We start from the raw sequence: 13,089 nt of genomic DNA, 5'->3' as shown, positions 1-13,089 counted from the left end.
ATATATATATATATATTTTAATTTTTGAAGATAATCACATGTCAACTTAAAAAAAAGGTGACATGTCAAATTCTTACAAAAATATTCAAACTTTTAAAAAAAATTCACATGAATTTATAAAAAATTGTGTCATTTCACATGCAAATAGTGTCAAAGTCACATATTACATTTTTATTTTGTTATAAATTGATTGAATTGTAATCCACATGTAAATAGTGTAATTTTTATTTTGTTATAAATTGACTGAATTGTAATTCATATGCAAATAGTGTAATTTTTATTTTGTTATAAATTGATTGAATTGTAATTCACATGCAAATAGTGTAATTTTTGTTTTGTTATAAATTGATTAAATACAATTCACGTGCAAATAGTGTCAACTCAGAATGTCACACTTTTACTTTGTTATAAATTGATTGAATTGCTCATTCAAATTGCATTGTAGTTTTTCAATTTTCCAACATTCTTAAAAGCCTTTCTATTTTTCTATTTTTCGAAAGTTTTTAAAAGCCTTTTCTTTATAAGGTGAGTTTGAATTTATTTTATTTTTAATTTATTTAATTAATTTTATACTTTTATATGATATTGTGGATATATTCAATCTTTTGATACTTATATTAATGTTAATATTTCTTTTTATTTTTTGTGTATAGATATTCATCCGTCAAATGTATACGTACATCCTGGTCCAGTAGAGCATGATGTATTAAAAATTCAAGTTCATCATCGTTCCGAAGGAATTTGGAATGGTAGCATAAAAGAAGAGAGGTCTTGCTTATATACGTGTCGTGGTGATATTGAATTTTGCCAACATATAAAATATCATCCATTACATTCTCGCATCCGTCAATATTTTGAAAATTGTAGATTTAAAGGAATTCTTGATGTAGAATGTGTGCCGTATGACTCCGGATTAATTTCTGCTTTAATCGAAAGGTGGCGTCCAGAAACACATACTTTTCACATGCGAACTGGCGAGGCTACCATAACTTTACAAGATGTTGAAATTTTATTCGGAATGGTAGTAGATGGTAGTCCTATAATTTTAAATGGAGCTGATTCTTTAGGGATTATAGGTAGACAAGAAATGATATTTGAATTAACAGGATGGTTACCCGATACTAGTTATTTTTCTGGTGTTAGTAGATTGTTAACATATAAATTGATTGATTATATTGAAGGTTTGGATAATATTAATGATCACTCAACTGAGTATGAAATGCAACAAAGATTTAGATTATATTTATTATGGTTATGTGGTGGATCAATATTTCCGGATAAATCTAATAATAAGATTAATTTGGACATTTTGATTGACATGAGAAATTTAGATTTAATGTCAACTCAAGAATGGGGAGCATCCGCATTATCATATTTGTATAATTGTTTATGTTGTGCATCAATGAAAAAGTCAAATGAAGTTTGTGGATTTCTCTCTTTAGTGCAGGTATACATATTTTTTAATTAAATATTTTTTATTACTAGTAATATGCACTTTTAAATTTAAGTGCATTATAAGTAATGGTGAATTTATTTATTGTAGATTTGGGCATGGGAAATAATTATTCCCCTGCAATCATTGCCAAAGCCTCTAAGGACCAATCAACTTGAGGCTTCAACTGCGCTTGCACGTAAATGGACGCGATGTAGAAATCATCAAAATGAGGCACGAACTGTAATCGGTGTGATTAGGGATGTACTAGATAATCTAACTGATGAACAGGTATTTAATATTATTAGTATTTTAAACTATTCATATTTATTTCATTTTAAATAAAATAATGTTTGATAGATATTTAAATGAGGCACTTATGTTTCACTACCCAAGAAAATTATGAGAATAAAATGACATATACATAGATTCTTGTTAGGTCCTTAAAAGTAAAATATCTTATGACACAATGGTACAAAAAAGTTATTTTGTAAGATTGTTCATTTTCACGTACATATTTTTTTTATTTTTCTGTCAATGTTGTTTTTATAATTATTTTACTTAATTATTCTTTTATAGTTTATTTGGCAACCTTATTCGGAAGATGTTATTAATGGATTGCCTGAGTGGTGTCGGTCGGGACAACGTGTCTGGATGGCACAGGCGTCACTTGTTTATGGAATTTATCATGAGTGTCACATGATTGATCGTGTTGTGAGACAATTTGGTTATTTACAACATATTCCTGGACTGTGTACCCAATTTTCCGAATATCATTTTAAGTGTGATAAACGTTCCAAAATAAAATAAGAAGATATAGATGCATTTAACTACACATAATATTTATGGAAACAACGTCAAAATCGTATATTTCGACCTCCATTTGTAAGTGATCAAACAGATTACTTTCGTTGGTACATGAGGCATACCCGCATGTTCATTGGAAATCCACAACATGTTGTACAAAAAGGGTATCAACACATGGCAGGAAGACATGAGGCATTAGTATGTATATTATGTAAATTTTAAATTATTATGTCAATCTTTAATAATTTTTTGTTATTAATATTTTTTTATTCATTATAGGCTAGGAGGCATGAAATGCAGTATCGTCGAGCTCGGATGATTGAAAATGATGAAAATCAATCTAATGAAATGAGACAATATGCAGAGGAAGTCGCTCGTATTTCAATGGAGTCAATGAATGCGGCCTTCCAGGGAACGCGATTGAGCTTTGATCCTGATTACAATCCTCCCACTCAATACGATGAACCACCACCAGTACAAGTATCTCGCCGATCACGACAAACAACACCGAGAGAGGGTGCACGTCGAGGTAGATAGAGCGCTGGTGAAACAGTTGATTTTTCTGCAAGGCCCTCTAACACTAATGTGGCGATTCCCGAGCCTTATTATCCTACGTTTAATTTTTCTACAGGGCCCTTTAACACTAATGTTAATTTTTCTAGTCAGCAATCAGTTGGTTTTGTAACTCTACAGGTTTCAATATCTGGTTTTGCGCAATTTAGTGGATCTCAATATGGTATTCAACATGGTATGCGTGAATTTCCTATACATAATTCTTCATTTGGTGGAAGATTGAATTTTTCGAATGTAAGTATAATAATTTTCGTAGAATTTTTTTAACTTTTTGTAATTTTTTTAAAATTTTATTGCATGTTTATTTGATTTTATTATATTGTATTGTATTATAGGTAACTGTGTCCGATGATTCAAGATTTAATGCTGGGGCTTCACAAAATTTAGTTCTTAATAGACAAAATTCACCTCGGAGAACATCTAGGCTACACAAATCAACTAGATGTGGAATAGGCAGTCACTATCAAAATGAGGAAGATTATGAAAATGAAGATGAAAATGAAGATGTAGAAGATTCAGATTCAGAAAAATAATTTTTATGCACCTTTATTCTAAAAGGTTGAAGATTCGAATTTTGAAATGTGTAAATTTTGTTCTTTCGTGCAAGTTTGAACAAAGTAATGAGATTCTTACGCAATGAGATTCTTAAGCAGTGAAAGTTTGCAGGATTTATATTTTCTTTATGTCATAGGTCAAATCAATACTTTTTATGTTAGGTCAAATCATTACTTTTTAATAGAGTTCAAATCAATAATATAATAATAATATAAAGATATATATTTAAAATGCAGCAAGACAAATTAAATTCATGTCAACAAATAAATATAAAAGATATATCATAATATTAATAACAAGACAATAAAAATACATTAACCTTATAAACATAGACAAAATATTTAAAATCGAGTAGGACATCGTGCCTTTGTGTGATCTGTCTCCTTACAAACACTACATTTTCTAGTCATGCGAGCCGGAGCTATATCCATATCATTCTTAAGTCGGGTTCTTACTTGCATACCACTTGTCCGCAAATATTCAGTATTTGCAATTAAATTAAAAGGAGTTGGTGGCCAATACATTTCATCACCTATTGGGTTAAATGTCTCAGTGTATGTTCGTTTGTAATATTTTGTACTGTAGAATTTACTTACATAAGATTTTGGCTCGATTTTGCGAAGTCCACAAAATTTGATGGCATGCGAACAAGGCATATGATAATTTCTCCATTTTCCACAAGAACATTTCTTACCTTTTGTAGTAACCTTGTGGACATTTCCACCTTTACCATCATGAGCAAAAGTAAGAATTTCAAAAAACTCCATCACCTGTGTTGTAAGTCATCATATCTGTGTGCCCTTGAGCTCTTTGATAATAATCATTAAATTTTTTATCTATTGCAAAAGGCCATGACATATTACTTTGAAGTAATGCAATTGCAAGATTGTTTCTTTCGACAAAACGATCAACGAGAGCTTTGAACGTCATTCGAACCATGGCAGTCACAGGAAGCCCCCGAGCTTTTTTCGATAAACCATTATATGACTCAGACACATTTATCGTCATGGCACCCCATCTACGACCTCCATCCTTATACATTGTCTATTTTTCCAAAGGAAATTCATTTAACCATTCATATGCGCAGGAGACAATGTTTTGATTTGTTGCATCTGTTGCACAATTTTTTCTCCTGATGCTCGGTAGCAGCCAACCACATTAGTTTTTCGAGTTCACTATTTACATATTTTTTATTAAAATTTGCTTTTAAGTGTCGAACACAAAATCTATGATATGTGTTGAGTGGACTCAACCAATCATAAGATTGAACACACTGCAAGATTCCTTGATGACGGTCAGAAATAAGATCAATTTCTTGTCGTTCACAAACTACATTTATCCATAATAACTTGAGAAACCATGACCAAGACTCAAAACTCTCACGTGTAACTAAAGCATATGCAAGTGGAAAAATATTTCCATTCGCATCAATTCCAACCGCAATTAACAGTTTGATATCATACAAACCATAAAGATGTGTGCCGTCGATAGAAATGACCGGCCTACAACATTTGAAACCATCAATGCTCTGTTTAAAAGCCCAAAAAAGAAATTTAAAAATTTGCTCACCTTGCATTGTTGTAGAATGATGCTCCCACTCAATAATAGTGCCTGGATTAAATAATTGTAGTGCAGCCATGTATTGAGGTAATACCTTAAATGAACTTTCAAAATCACCATAAACCATTCAAAATGCTTTTCTTCGACCTTTTTGTGCTTTTCTATAACTAGGAGTATAGTTGATGCTTTCCTTTGATAATTTCACGGATTATCTTAATATTTATGTCTGAATTTTGCATAACATATGGTATTAATAAAGTGACAATCATGTTATCATTCAAATTGAAATGATCCTCCTTATAGTTATCTGTAAGACAAATATGCGGTTCAACCATTTTTCCTGTCTTCCACATACCACTTGAAATCTCTCTAAACCGAATCATCCATTCACACCCTAACTCATGACGCTTGCAAATAGCTTTCCAACTTTTACTCTTGGATTGATCACAGAGAAATTCTTTTTTAATAATAGCAAGACTATATGCTCTTACGACAATTTCATTTGCATCTTAGTCATAAACAACATACCTAGTTGCATATACAAATTAAATTAATCAACATGAAATAAATAAATAAATAAATAAACAACTACATAATATTTAGTTTTCAACAATCGAACCTCACTGGATATGTTTAGGATTGTTTGAATTTCAAAGTGTCGTTCGAATGGAACCGTCATCTCTCTTGTAGATAAAATCTTCTGCATTTTCTTCAGTGTGATCTAAGTATGGAATTGCTGTAGAATGATAATTAATACTTTGATCTTCAACGGATGCATTAGGTGCATTATCCACATTATCATCATCACCGTCATACATATCATCACTGTCTGTTAATTCCTGCTCGGAAGGTTCATCATTGTGCAACTCACCAACTCGTTCATCACCCATAACATTATTATTTACAATTTGTGTACAATAATTCTATGCATTTTGAATTTTATCATACTTATAAAAATAATAATATGAATATATTATATATAAGAAAAATAATTTTAAGAAATAAGAAAACATTACTTTATTTACCTATCAGTTGAATTCGATGAGAAAAAACTCAAATGATTGAAATTTTGGCTAGACTCTCCCATAATGGCACACTTCCGTTTGAAATAATGATCATCTTGAAGTAATGATCATGAGTATATCTATATATATTGTTGTTTATGAAATCGCTACGTGGAAAGCAATATTTAAAAATACTAAAAAAAAGAAATAAAATCGTTTCACTAACAGCGATTTAATATTTAAAAATAATAATAATTTAAATAAAATCGCTGCCACCATTTAATTAACTTTTTTTTAAAAAAAATAAATAAATTGGAAAACGCTGCTAGAGCAGCGATTTTATTATATTTTTTTAAAAAAAATTTGGAAAATCGCTGCATGTGCAGCGACTTCATTTTTTAAATTAATTTTTTTTTTAAAAATGAAATCCCTGCGTGTGAAGTGATTTTATTTTTTAAAATTATTTTTTTAAAAAAAAATTAAAATCTCTGACTTGGAAGCGATTTTTTTAAATTTTTTTTTTAGAAAATCGCTGCCTAGGCAGCGATTTCAATTTAATTTTTTTTAAAAGAAAATCGCTGCCTTCTTAAAAAAAAACACTGCCTTCTTAAAAAAAATTGCTGCCTTCTTAAAAAAAAAATCGCTGACTAGGTAGCGATTTGAATTTTTTTTAAAAAAAAATCACATTTTGCAAAATCGCTGGAGTAGCAACGATTTTGCTTTTTCCGGTGGAGTAAATCGCTGCTGTTCCAGCGATTTTACCGTTTTGATTAATATAAAATTTTATATATACCCTTTTGAAATTTTCTTTAATATTTTATACCCTTTAAGCTCCGGACTCAGAATAATTAATAGACGTGTTTTAAATTTAAAAGAGAAATGAAGAACTAAGTATATAATTGCGATCTATAACATGATGATGTGGCATAATTTTTTAAACTCCTGATATCATATTTTCCCTTTTATCTGTAAAAAATCGGAAATTCATAATTTTAATTTCAATTAATTGAATCACATTTGCTACTAACTTTTTATTCCATTCTTTGTATTATCATTTAGTATATATATTAATTTTGAGAAATAATATAGAACAAGAGAACAATATAAAATACCAACTTTATTCTTTCTTTCAAATGTGCATAACATCATTCTTTTAGTACCTTTATTATATGGTTACATTGAGAAATATCAAAAGATAAACATGACATAAATCGTTGAGAAGATAGGAAAGATTATAAGGTTGTTAATGATCAATGAGGAGGTGTTGGAGGTTTGCGTATTACTGCTTATAAAAAAGAAAATTATACGTAGGTCAGTTGACAAAAAAAAAATCATACGAGCTAGCTTTGAGTTATTGAGTGAAGATTGATCGAGGGGACTTTCATCATGTACCTGACATTTAAGTACAAATAAAAGGGTTATATTTTATTAATATTAATAAAAAGTTAAGTGTTTTACTTAAAACTATTTTTTGTATATGAATTTTATGCTACAAATAGATAATGTTTTTTTTTCTATTACGTAAAATCATCTAAATTAAATACTAACAAAAAAACAAATTTGTCCTCTGGATCCATGAAATAGAGAGGTATGGGCCATGGGTCATGGGCCTTGGTCCAATAAAGATGAATTTGGGCTTGGAGTATCGTTAGGGTTTTAGGTTTTTGAAGCCTACAATATAATATCGCAAGCTTCTCACCATCTCTATTCCCTCCACACTGCTCTCGCATCGTCTCTTTGCTCTCTCTGTAAGTTATTCTTCACTGAATCTTTATGTTGTATTTTGCATCTGCATATTAAATTTTTGTTTTGTATATCTGTATTTGTACACATCCGAAAAGATGGATTCAAGGGCTATATTTTATGCAGACATTTCAATGTGGATGTGATTCTAGGGTTTATCTGTTGAATCTTGTCGATTTTGAATTTTGTAGAGGTTTCAAGTGTTAGTATTTGGATTGTGAACTTAATATATGTACATATTTGATAAATTTCTTAATACTAAGTTATTGGATTTGACTGAACTCGTATTCGGGCTTCTAGCTACGCCTGTGGAATTAAAACCGCTTCACTTAGGTTTAGAACTTTATGTGATAACCTCTGTCATGTATGTGCTGTTATAAGTTAGTAGTATGTACTTGGTGGATTAATTAATTAATTAAGGCTTACCAGTAGGCAATTCTCACTTATGAAATGAAGGTTTAAAGTCAAATTGAACAGGTAAAAAACAATTTTAGTACTCATTTGGCATTACTCATCGTCCTGTGTTCGGTTGGGATTTTCATTTTGTATAATGATCCTACATGACTAGTCCATGCATCTTAAGCAGCTCTTATTGGTTTAATAAACTACTTGGAATGATCTTGAATGGAGGAGTCCTATTGGTGCTCAGACAACTCTAATCCTTTTAACTACATGATGCATACTATCAAGATTGGTTGTTTTTCAACCTTTTTTGATGTTTGTGTGTTTACAGTTTTTGACTGTATTTTTGATGGTTTATGTCAGGTTTGGCTTGTATCTGGCAATTAGATTCAAGAAGAGAAAATGTCTGGGTAAGTAGTTATAGTATTACTTCTATGTATTTTAACAGCATTAGCTGATGTTTACTGTCATGAAAATAACTTCTTTTACCTGGAATTTATATGTTACTATGATCCATATTAGGTGAATGTTTTTTGAAAAATTACATTATATTTGTCCTCTTTAGCTTTGTAATTTCATGTTGGTTGGCATCAGCTCTCCGATAATAGGGATGTTGTCTTCTTCGTTGGTTTCTTTTGCTTTGGAAGCGATGGGTTGCATACTTTTGAGTTGATTTAGATTCATATGGCAATACCCCTACCCCTGCTGATCTTGTCTTGTTTTCAAAATTTTGATAGTCTCTTTTTAAACATCCTTGCTTGATGACATTTCTCTTGTAGTTTTATTTATTCCTTGATTTATTGTAATGCAGTGAAGAGCCTGTTGCTGCTGAGACTCCAGCTCCCGCTCCCGCTCTTGGGGAGCCCATGGATATCATGACAGCATTGCAACTTGTCCTCAGGAAATCACGGGCTCATGGTGGTTTAGCTAAAGGTCTTCATGAGGCTGCTAAGGTTATTGAGAAGCATGCTGCTCAACTTTGCGTTTTGGCAGAGGACTGCGACCAACCAGACTATGTGAAATTGGTCAAAGGTCTATGTGGTGATCACAATGTTAGCCTGATCACTGTTCCTAATGCCAAGACACTCGGTGAATGGGCTGGTGTAAGTAACAAACTATTGGTTCCGATGAAAGTTTTGAAAGAACAGTTATTTGCATCTCTTATTTCTGCAGTTTATAAATAGTTAAGTCTGTTTGTTCGTGTTTTGGAAGTTATATTTTGAACTAATTTCTCTCTTCATATTTGCAGCTGTGCAAGATTGACTCTGAAGGCAAAGCTAGGAAAGTTGTCGGATGCGGTTGTGTTGTAGTAAAGGTAAAGAATGAGATGAACCTAATATTCTTTAATATGAATTTAGGTCCTTTAGAAAAAGTAATTCTTGTGAGTGAATTTGTTGATCTATAGCTATTTTTTTCTTTTTGCTTTTCAGGATTTTGGAGAGGAAACTGAAGGGCTCCACATTGTTCAGGAATATGTGAAGTCTCACTAAGTGAAATGTTGAATTAGAGAGGTTTAGCTTGTTTTTGGTTGTGACATGAAAATTCTTGATTGTTATAAAACCAGATTTTGATAAATTTCAATTTGTAGTCATTTGTGATTCTGGTTATGCACGGCTTCTTGAACTTTATAGGTCTTTTGGATCCCTATGAATGAACCAATTCGATTATAATCTGTTCTCGTAACATTTTGCAAGAATGATATCAGGAATCTGAGGTGAAATTTGATTTGATCATGTTGTTGATTACATGGCGTTATTACATTTGTCATAGTTTTAACTCATATATCTCATGTTCAGAATTAGTACAAAGATGAGGTGAACTGCTGTATGATAGAATCTTATGGCAACTTTGAATGTTGTGTTTCAATTGAGACGTATAAGTTGTGATGTTAGAGTTCTTATCACTTTTGATCAGTACATAGTAGACATCGGTGATAGAGTAGGGTGTGTTTCAATAAGCATTTGATGATAGCTTAAGTATGGAACTCAATTATTGGATAGAGTTTCCACAATTAATGAGTTTGAGTTTAACCTTTTCTGCTACTAAAGTATGCTTCAATTAAATTTAAGAATATCATACTATATAACATTATTGCATGTCTTGGCATTGTCAATCAATATGAAACCCAATTAACATAAAACTACATCTCATAAGCAACTGTTTCTTCCATAAAAAAGAAAAACTTTACATGTTTCGTTTAGAAGAATTTTGAATATGTATGACTAAACACATAAAATAATCACTATAGAAGTTCGATAAGTGAGTTCAATTGTATCTCTTTCATTGAAAAATTATACTAGAAGAACAAAACTTTCTGTATAGGCCAGACTTAACGATCATTAATAGCTCCATAGCGGCAATGGATTTCTTCACCTTGAAGAATCATGTCAACACACCTTGCAGGAAGACCAACCATTTCCATAGTCTTATTCCATATTTCAAAAGAAGTTCTCTCATTATCTACTTGTTTGCTAGGTTCACTAATTCTACAATGGCAACCAATGAAGGCACAACCATTACACCCTTCTGCTTTCAACACACCACAATAATCCAAGATCTCAGCATCAGTAGCTGCAAAAAGTGCACTTCTTGAACCCTGTTGAGCATCAAACATGAAAAAGAACATTTTCTGATAAAGAACGTTCAGAATTCTTGGAAGATCTCGCGTAACATTTGTACGTACAGCTCCTGGCTCTACACACATTACATGAATATTAGTATTAATTAGAAATTTTTGAAGTATACTGCTAAACTTCAGTTGTGCCAATTTGCTACTCGAGTATGCCTTTCTACTTGTGAACTTATTCTTCTTGGTTAAGAAATTCATATCTTGAGGATCCACAACGCCAATTACATGCATAAGGGAATTCATATTGATAATCCTGCTTGGAGAGCCTCTTTTCAAAGAAGGCAAAAGCAGAAGAGATAGTAATGCAGGTGCAAGATGGTTCACTTGTATATGTGTTTCATATCCGTCTTTGGTAAATTTTTGTGGTTGTCCTATAGAGTAGATTCCAGCATTATTGATGAGAATATGAAGAGGTTTTGATCTCAAATTCCATTCTTGTGCAAATTTTACAACTGACTCGAGATAAAAGAGATCAAGTTCTATAACATCGATGCTTAAGGGCCTCGATACAGTTTCATTTCTTTGCCATTTCTCAATGAGTTGATGAGCAAGATTTGTGTTTCTTACAGCCATAACAAGATGTGCACCTGACTCAGCCAATTGTTTAGCAATTTCAAGTCCAATGCCACTAGTGGCTCCTGTGACAATGCAATTTAGGCCATTGAGAGGAGGTAAAGGCAAAGGGTCTTGTAAATGTTTAGCATGAATTTTCTGAAATAGTGTCTCATATGTTAAACGAAGCCATCCTTGTAACCATTCTTTCCATTCCAATCCTTTCGACGATGAATTCATCGTATTTTAATATTATTTTTCCGACTTGAAATCAATCTTTTATAATCAAGAAAATTTTGTTGGAGAAATGAAACAAATGACTTTGTATGAACCAACAAGAAATTTGAATATGAATTTGAGATTGAGAAATAGACCAATATTAAAATTGCAAGGAAAAATATATGAATGAAATAATTTGTTAATTGTTGAGTAATTGTTCAAATAATGATCGATAGAGAGAACCAATGGATTGACATAGATTCCGGAACAGATTCTTTTTTACTTAATGAGTTAAAGCCAACAAAATCACATATATATTATCCTTTTAAAATAAATTGTCCTTTTCTTTTGGTTATATGTTTTAAATAAATTGTTAAAATATATAATACCTAAATATCACTCTAGATTTGGCATAAGTTAACAATTGCACATCTCAACTACATGTTGTCTTTGATGACCTTGTACTATCTGATGGTTTTTACTTTAGAAAAAGTGCAAAATAGTTCTTATTCTTGGGAAAAATATTCTTCAGTTCTCAAATTGATTTTATTATGAATGTTCAGTAGTCTTTTTATTCTCAGACTACTGAGAGGAGCTTAGGGTCGTGCTGCTTGCCGACCAAAAGCTATCATTCCTTTTCAATTTAAATTAAAAGTAGCCATTACATAATTTTAAATTTTTATTTTGCTTTACTTCAGCCAACAAATTTAGGCCCCTTCTTTCTCCCTATTCCGCTTCTTTCAATATGCTTTAATTCGTTTTATTTGTGTGTCACAACTTATTCTTTAATTTTTTTCACTTTATTTAGTTTTTAGCAAATTAAAATTTTGAAATTAATTACTCCATTTATTATATCTCAACTACAAAATATATTAGATGGACAATCTTTTCTAAGAAAATGTAGTTAACTTTTGAAATTTTTTCAGTATTCACGCGAATTTAAATAAATGGAATAACATATAAGATTAAAAGTTTAATATTCTGTCCGTTTTAATTTATTTATCTTATTTTTCTTTTTAATTTTTTTAAAAAAATTGATAACTCTTTAATGTTATTTTTCAATTTGAAATTTAATTACTCCATTTATTATATTATAACTACAAAATATATCAGAGGCAAAACTTCTTTTAAAAAAATATAGTTAATTTTTGAAATTTTATCAGTCTCACATAAATTTAAATAAATGAAATAACATATATGGTTAAAAGTTATAAAAAAAAGTATAAATCACATAACCAACAACTCAAAATGTTTTCAAGTCATACGAAAAATTGATTCACTCTCTTATTCCATACATGTCATTTATATTGAAATAAAAGAAGTAACATCTATTAGTTGAAGATGACAAATTTTTTTTAAAATTCACAATAAATTAATAATTGAAAATATTTATGATTATTCATGTAAGTTGAAACAAGAGTAGCACATATATTTAAAAATAACACAAAAAGTATTATAAATCACAACAAATTAATGACATCAAATAACTTTAGAAAAATACCTATAGAAAATTAGTTGATTTTTCAAATTTAATTTGCACATAAATTAAGACAAAAAAAAACTATATATATTAGGTCCGTCTTTTGCGGATACAATAATATCTAGTATATTTA

At 30.6% G+C, this 13,089-nt stretch overlaps 3 protein-coding genes and 2 pseudogenes across 3 annotated transcripts; 3 read left to right on the top strand and 2 right to left on the bottom strand.

Annotated features, from left to right (window-relative positions):
* Positions 1-499: 499 nt before the first annotated feature.
* LOC114073906 (serine/threonine-protein phosphatase 7 long form homolog) lies at positions 500-2,086 on the top strand (the record flags this gene model as incomplete). The annotated part of the gene is made up of 4 exons (XM_027913806.1): positions 500-525; positions 654-1,447; positions 1,544-1,723; positions 2,012-2,086. Coding segments are annotated over exons 2-4 (738 nt in total), but the record flags the coding sequence as incomplete, so codon positions are not given.
* On the top strand, positions 2,087-3,345 carry LOC107006403 (annotated as a pseudogene).
* Positions 3,346-3,708: 363 nt separating this feature from the next.
* Positions 3,709-5,817, bottom strand: LOC114075324 (annotated as a pseudogene).
* A 1,756-nt stretch (positions 5,818-7,573) lies between these two features.
* Positions 7,574-9,806, top strand: LOC107005218 (40S ribosomal protein S12-like). The gene is made up of 5 exons (XM_015203752.2): positions 7,574-7,679; positions 8,440-8,486; positions 8,888-9,179; positions 9,326-9,391; positions 9,507-9,806. Exons 2-5 carry the CDS (start codon positions 8,479-8,481, stop codon positions 9,564-9,566), a joined length of 426 nt encoding a protein of 141 aa, XP_015059238.1. The 5' UTR covers positions 7,574-7,679; positions 8,440-8,478; the 3' UTR covers positions 9,567-9,806.
* Positions 9,807-10,159: 353 nt separating this feature from the next.
* On the bottom strand, positions 10,160-11,650 carry LOC107006402 (dehydrogenase/reductase SDR family member FEY-like). The gene has a single exon (XM_015204964.2). It carries the CDS (start codon positions 11,495-11,497, stop codon positions 10,406-10,408), a length of 1,092 nt encoding a protein of 363 aa, XP_015060450.1. The 5' UTR covers positions 11,498-11,650; the 3' UTR covers positions 10,160-10,405.
* Positions 11,651-13,089: the final 1,439 nt, after the last annotated feature.

The sequence above is a fragment of the Solanum pennellii genome, chromosome 12 (assembly GCF_001406875.1).
Source record: "Solanum pennellii chromosome 12, SPENNV200".
Classification (NCBI taxonomy): Eukaryota; Viridiplantae; Streptophyta; class Magnoliopsida; order Solanales; family Solanaceae; genus Solanum; species Solanum pennellii.
This window is presented reverse-complemented; position numbering and strand designations above follow the sequence as displayed.

Excerpts from the sequence above, each read along its gene's own strand:
- LOC107005218 (XM_015203752.2), top strand. Across the intron at positions 9,180-9,325 it reads CACTCGGTGAATGGGCTGGT|CTGTGCAAGATTGACTCTGA; the intron begins GTAAGTAACAAA and ends TCATATTTGCAG. Across the intron at positions 9,392-9,506 it reads GCGGTTGTGTTGTAGTAAAG|GATTTTGGAGAGGAAACTGA; the intron begins GTAAAGAATGAG and ends TTTGCTTTTCAG.
- LOC107006402 (XM_015204964.2), bottom strand. The coding sequence starts at position 11,497 with ATGAATTCATCGTCGAAAGGATTGGAATGGAAAGAATGGTTACAAGGA.